Below are 7,034 nucleotides of genomic sequence, written 5' to 3' on the forward strand. Positions count from 1 at the left end.
AAGCGCTAAGGGGAAAATAGCAAGAAAAATCAACCGAGTGTGCTTCCCTCCGGAGCAATAATAATAATAATACGGACGCAAGCGGGGCTTTTAACAGCTCTTCAGTTCGCCCAGGGAGGGCAGCGGGCGCACCGGGGGCCCCAGAGGCACCTCCGCGGCCTTCCCCGGGTTCCCCCTCCTCTCCGCCCCGAAGGCCCGGGCGGCTCCGGTCTGCGGCCGCGGCCCGGCGGGAGGAGGCCGTGCGCTGCCGCGAGGCGCCGAGCCGCGCCGACAACGTGCTACCGAAGCTCTCCATCCCCTCGCAGAGCCGCGTGCGGGACTGAGTCACACCGAGGGGAAACGGCGGCGAGAGGCGCGAGCCCCGAAGCAAGAACGGATGGCTGGACGCCGTCCGCGTTGTTTTGCTGATAATCCCCGGCATTACGGCGCCCCAATATTTATTTCCACGGAACCCGTGAACGCGCGGCGGACGCGTCGGGGCAGCCGGGCTGCACGGTTCTCGCTATTCCCCAACTCGGGGCCGAGCCCCGGGGCCCGGCGGCCGTCCCCGCAGGCGGGGCGGGGGCGCGCGGCGTTGGGGCTGCGTTCCAGCCGCGGTCGAAAAAGAACAGAAATGCGGGAAAGGTCACAGAATAACGAGCTCTCACAGCAAACACGCTCTTCCCTTCCCCCTTCGCCTTCCTTCTATCTCACAATAAAATCATCTCCTTCAATTTGCCATGATCGTCGCGACCGGGAGCCAGGTGATTATCCTAATTAATGTCTATCTAATTAAATTACTGTCAGCGGTTAACCAATGGCAGGAGCCGTTTCATCCTCTCCACAAGCAGCGAGATCAAAAGTGAGTCTTTCCTGATTGCTGCATAGTGTCAATTGGCCAATCTCTTCTCCCAGGGAAGAAAAAAAAAAAAAAAAAAAAAAAAAAAAAAAAAAAAAAAGTAAATCAAACGTTTGGGAAGCATTTGGTGGATGAAGTGCTTTCTGCCTACCGAGGGTCCCAGGATGTCTCGCTTCTGGTAGCGAGCAGCCCTCAGCTCCAGGGACGGAAGGGTTATTGCTGCGGTGCAGAGCGATGCAGCTGGAGCATTGTCTTTCTCCCTCTATCATGCTCTCCAAGAAATTTCTCAATGTGAGCAGCAGTTACCCACACGCAGGCGGATCCGAGCTTGCCTTGCATGATCATCCCATTATCTCGACCACTGACAACCTGGAGAGAAGTTCACCTTTGAAAAAAATTACCAGGGGGATGACGAATCAGTCAGATACAGACAATTTTCCCGACTCCAAGGACACACCAGGGGACGTCCAGAGAAATAAACTCTCTCCCGTCTTGGACGGGGTCTCCGAGCTTCGTCACAGTTTCGATGGATCTGCCGCAGATCGCTATCTGCTCTCTCAGTCCAGCCAGCCCCAGTCTGCTGCCTCCGCGCCCAGTGCCATGTTCCCCTACCCCGGCCAGCACGGACCTGCTCACCCGGCCTTCTCCATCGCCAGCCCCAGCCGCTACATGGCTCACCACCCCGTCATCACCAACGGCGCCTATAACAGCCTCCTGTCCAACTCCTCGCCGCAGGGCTACCCGGCGCCGGGCTACCCCTACCCCCAGCAGTATGGCCATTCCTACCAGGGCGCCCCGTTCTACCAGTTCTCCTCCGCCCAGCCGGGGCTAGTGCCGGGCAAAGCGCAGGTCTACCTGTGCAACAGGCCGCTCTGGCTGAAATTCCACCGGCACCAGACGGAGATGATAATCACCAAGCAGGGCAGGTAAGCCGCCGCCGCCGCCGCGCGGAGCCGCCGCGGGAGCCGCCCGCCGCCACCGCCCCGGGGGAGCCGCCGGGACCCGGGCAGCCCCGCGCCCATCCCCACGCGCAGCGCTGCGCCCCGGGCACGGACCCGCGCCGGGATTTTATTCCCCGCTCGCTGCCGGGAGCTGCGAGGATGGCATCGCCGGACGGCTCCTCCGCGGGCACGAATCGCCGCTTGCTTTCTTTTTCCTTTTTTTTTTTTCCTTTTTTTTGCCTTTTTTTTTTTTTTTTTTTTTTTTATAGGCGCATGTTCCCTTTCCTAAGTTTTAATATTTCTGGTCTCGACCCCACGGCTCACTACAATATTTTTGTGGATGTAATTTTGGCGGATCCTAACCACTGGAGGTTTCAGGGAGGCAAATGGGTTCCTTGCGGCAAGGCAGACACCAATGTACAAGGCAAGTTTCTCTAATTAACACTTTTCTCGACACATATGTAGGTGAGAATGATTAATTAAAGCCTTTGTGAGCCGGCTCGTACGAGGAAAGGCCGGCGATGCTTTGAGAAAGGAGAGGGTGGAGGAGAAAGCGGAGGGCGATAGGGAGCGCGGTGCGAGCGGGGCCGCGGAGACCGGCGCTGCCTGCGCGGGGGCTCCGCTCTCTGCGGGCCCGGTGCGAACCGCGATGCTGCTCTGTCGTTCTGCCCAGGGAACCGTGTGTACATGCACCCCGACTCCCCCAACACGGGAGCGCACTGGATGCGCCAGGAGATCTCCTTTGGGAAGCTCAAACTTACCAACAATAAAGGAGCATCGAACAACAACGGGCAGGTCAGTGGAGGGAACAGCTCCGCTTATTTTTGTTGCCTCGGGAGAACCCCGCACTGCCCGATCGGACGTATATACGTATTTTAGTCATGATTTTACGTGCGGCCGGCTGCCGGGGCAGAGGCGCTCCGGGAGGGCGGCGGCGGGTCCTTCCCGGCCCCGTCCTTCCCGCTCTGATCCCCGCTTCTCCCCGCTCCCGTCCCTGTGCCCGACAGATGGTGGTCCTGCAGTCCCTGCACAAGTACCAGCCCCGCCTGCACGTGGTGGAGGTGAACGAAGACGGCACGGAGGACACCAACCAGCCGGGCAGGGTGCAGACCTTCACCTTCCCCGAGACGCAGTTCATTGCGGTCACCGCCTACCAGAACACCGATGTAAGGCGCTCCCCGCAGGGCGCGGCCGCTTCTTCCCCGCTCTGAGCCCTCCGCTTTGCCTTCCCCTGGGGCCGAGCGCGGCGTTTCCCCGTGCTCCGCTCGGAGCGGCCCCGCGGGGACCGTTAGCGCGGCCGAGCTGAGCGTTCCGCGGCGTCGTTCTCGGTCTCAGTGCCCGCCGCGCCCTGCCCTGACCGTGCGGCCCCGGGCTCTGTGTGCTCAACGCGGCGAGAGATCGCGTCTCTGCCCGCGCCTGGGTGTATTACGGGACGCAGATCGAGTAACGATATTTCTGAAAACACGGGGTTGAATGGGATATTAATCGTAATTTTTAGAATAAAGTAAATCTTAGCGTTCCCTTTGCGATGTCTGTGGGCACGCCGCCACGTTATCTCCGCGCCTTAGCGGCGATCCGGCCGCCGGAGCGCGGCTCGGTCCCGTCTGAACGCCGCGGGGAGGACGTTCCCTCTCTTACGCCGCGCTCTGCTCCCCTTCCCCAGATCACGCAGCTGAAAATCGACCACAACCCCTTCGCCAAAGGCTTCCGGGACAACTACGACACGTAAGTGGCCGCGCCGCGCCTCAGAGCGGTCTCCGGGGCAGCGGGCGGGGGCGGCCCGCGACTCCCGGTGCGCGCAGCGGGGAGGGCGCGGTTGCGGCCGCCGTGTTCGTTTCGTGCAGCTGAGCGCCAGGCGCGTCCGCCCGGTTTGATACTCATGGGGCTCCGCCGTCTCCGCTGCCCCTGGGAGAGTCCCCTCGCCCTGCGCTGCCCTGGGATCACCGCGTGTGGCTTTCCGAGAGGCCCGGTAGCCTTCGGCCGAGAGGGCCTTCGCCCTTTTTGGAGGGAAAAACTTGACGGGGAGTTGCTGCGAAGGAAAGGGGGGAGGGGGAAGCTTGATGTTGTCTCGCACGTTGGATTTGTTTAAGGGCCAAGTTTATTTTGGATAAGAAATTCCAGGAGGCGTGGAGGGTTAATTAAAGCACAGTTTTAGCCTGAATTAAATACAGATAGTAGTTATTCATCCATTAAAGTTTTTATAATCGCAAATTGCAGCCCAGCATGGGAGAATTATATATAGGCCACGCAGGGATGCGTCTGGTTCCTCTTTTCCTACAGTAGGTGTTTAAAGATTAGCTTAATTTAAAATCTGTAAAACGTTGACGATTCGTCTGTGATTCTCAATAATAAGTGTTAAGCAGCCGCCACAATCCCGTAGACTGCTCTCCGCAGTGGCCGGACCGGGCCGACTGTTGCGCTCGTAGCGGGAGTGGCGGCTGTGCGGCACAGACGCTCTCGGGGCTCGGAGACGGAGCCCAGCGCTCGGGGATCCCCGTTCAGAGCGGGGCTGAGGGCGTGGGGCCGCGAGTCGGCCGTCCGTGCCCAGGCCGTGGCGGCTGGCACCCAGCTCTGTCCCCTTCGCTCCCGCAGGATCTACACGGGCTGCGACATGGACCGGCTGACGCCTTCCCCCAACGACTCGCCCCGCTCACAGATCGTGCCCGGGGCCCGCTACGCCATGGCCGGCTCCTTCCTCCAGGACCAGTTCGTGAGTAACTACGCCAAGTCCCGCTTCCACCCCGGGGCAGGAGCCGGCCCGGGACCCGGCGCCGACCGCAGCGTGCCCCACACCAACGGGCTGCTCTCCCCACAGCAAGCCGAGGACCCGGGGGCCCCCTCGCCGCAGCGCTGGTTCGTCGCCCCCGCCAACAACCGCCTCGACTTCGCCGCCTCCGCCTACGACACGGCCACCGACTTCGCCGGCAACGCGGCCACGCTGCTCTCCTACGCGGCGGCCGGCGTCAAGGCGCTGCCTCTGCAGGCGGCCGGTTGCGCGGGGCGGCCGCTTGGCTACTACGCCGACCCGTCGGGCTGGGGGGCCCGCAGCCCCCCGCAGTACTGCAGCAAGTCGGGCTCCGTGCTCTCCTGCTGGCCCAACAGCGCGGCGGCAGCGCGCATGGCGGCCGGCAACCCCTACCTGGGGGAGGAGGCGGAGAGCCTGGCTCCCGAGCGCTCCCCTCTGCCGGGCGCCGAGGACTCCAAGCCCAAAGATTTGTCCGACTCTAGCTGGATCGAGACTCCGTCGTCCATTAAGTCCATCGATTCCACCGATTCTGGGATTTACGAGCAGGCCAAAAGGAGGCGGATCTCCCCCTCGGACACCCCGGTGTCCGAGAGCTCCTCGCCCCTCAAGAGCGAGGTTCTCACCCAGCGGGACTGCGATAAGACCTGCGCCAAGGACATCGGCTACTACGGCTTCTATTCGCACAGCTAGGCGCGGCCCGGCCCGGCCCCGCCGCCGTTTTGCACAAGAACCTCTCCGCGGTTAGCGCACTGACCCCCTCCCCATCCGCCCCGGCCCGGCAGGGAGGGAGGCAGAGCCGCCGCCGCCGCCCCCCTCCCCGCCTGCCCCCGCGAGGCCCCGGGCGGCCCCGCCGCACCCCACTGGCAGTAGGATGCTCAGCCTCCAACCGTACAGCGCTTCCTTCCTCTCACCACGGATGGATACCGGGGGACGATAGTGCTAGTGGGGAAAAAGAGCCTGTGAAATGCCTGTACATAGTACTTAATTTATTACTTTTCTTTAGTTTTGTTTCCTATTCGTTGCGGTTTTAATTTTGTTTTCACTGTTAAGTCGTAACACTTAGATCCTGTTTAAATCTCCCTCTTCTGCCCCCGCGCCCTTCCCCGGCCCGCCCTCAGGTGACCGCGAGCGGAGTTCTGTCCGCCTTCCTCCACAGCTCCTCGCATGATCGAACCCCGCCCTGCCCCGGGCCGCCACGGCTGGGGCGCAACCGAGCTTCCCTCCGGCAGAACAGAAATACTTCTCGTAGGAAAGTCGATTAAAGTAGCATGACGCCTTCCCAAAGCAAAATTAACTGCCTCTGTATCTTTCTTTAAAAGGAATAGCTCGACAGCAGCAATACCATTATTTTCGTGATATTCCTCCTCCCCTTGCCCCCGAGTGCCAAATCCATTACCGGTCCCTGCGGGTGCCAAAAATGCTGACAAACTCTTCTCAAATTTCTTTGCAGTTTTCCCCTCTTTATATCGCTGTAAATCTTTGTAATGAATAATCTTGGGAAAAAAAAAAAAGACAAAAAAAAAAAAAAAAAAAAAAAAAAAAAAGCTATAGACGACTGAATTGTTGGTAACCATAGTGTAGTCCAGTGGAGATGAATCGTGAGTTGTATATTTTACTGCATTTAGTTTTGGAATTGACTTTTTCATCTAGTAGCTGACCGAGCTTTGCCTGTCCGCCTTGCGGACGCACCGCGAGGGCCGAACGCCCCGCCGCGCAGCCCCGGCTGTGCCATGGCGGAGCGGTGCCGTCCCGCGGCTCCTCCCGGCGAAGCACAACAGTAAAGACTTCGGATTTCGAGTAGCAAATCCATAAAATTAACGCGTTTTTATATGAGAAACAATTACAAACCGAAATATGCATCGGGCTAAGTATTCGGTCTAGGTTACACTCGGCGGGGAAGTTTCCTAATAGAAATTCAGGGTCATAAACGTGTGTATATTTTTGACTCTTCTGTAAATCGAATGTTGTGATTTTTATATTCGTTCTGTTATGTCCGTGGAACTGAATACTTTATACCAGTACATGCTCCATTGAGAAATGTTTCGGTTTTTGCCTGTTTGTATCGTCTGTGTATGACAAGTAAAATAAACCTGGCAAAACGCTCACGTCTGTGGGGCAGCGCTGCGTCGTCCGCGAGAGCAGCCGGCGGGGCCGCCCGGGGCCGGGAGCGAGAGCTGTGCGCGCGGACGGGAGGAGCGCCGTCGGGTCGTGAGGAGGAGGGATCTCCCGTGAAAACCCCGACGACGCTTTGTTGCGCGCCACGGGCGCCCAGCGGCTCTCCCCTGTCGTCCGTCGGTCCGAGCGTGCTGTTGACACCCGGCCACAGGCCCGAGGGCGCGCGCTTTCTTTTCTCGCGCTTCCGAGGCTTGTGGCGCTGCCCCTCCGCTGCCGCGCGCTCGCGCAACTCCACGCGGGGCTCGAGCCCGGGCTCGAGCCGCCCTCGCGCTGCGGGAGAGAGGTCGCGCGAGGGCAGCGCGTGCCCCGTCGGGGCGTTGGGGCACCGCCCGCG

General features: G+C 60.2%; 1 protein-coding gene across 1 annotated transcript; it reads left to right on the forward strand.

The window, feature by feature from the left end:
• Nucleotides 1–1,072: 1,072 nt before the first annotated feature.
• On the forward strand, nucleotides 1,073–5,215 carry TBR1 (T-box brain transcription factor 1; the record flags this gene model as incomplete). The annotated part of the gene is made up of 6 exons (XM_079538766.1): nucleotides 1,073–1,764; nucleotides 2,049–2,203; nucleotides 2,453–2,574; nucleotides 2,787–2,945; nucleotides 3,443–3,504; nucleotides 4,372–5,215. 6 exons carry the CDS (start codon nucleotides 1,073–1,075, stop codon nucleotides 5,213–5,215), a joined length of 2,034 nt encoding a protein of 677 aa, XP_079394892.1.
• Nucleotides 5,216–7,034: the final 1,819 nt, after the last annotated feature.

This window comes from Tetrao urogallus (assembly GCF_951394365.1).
Source record: "Tetrao urogallus genome assembly, chromosome: 8".
NCBI classification, from domain to species: Eukaryota; Metazoa; Chordata; class Aves; order Galliformes; family Phasianidae; genus Tetrao; species Tetrao urogallus.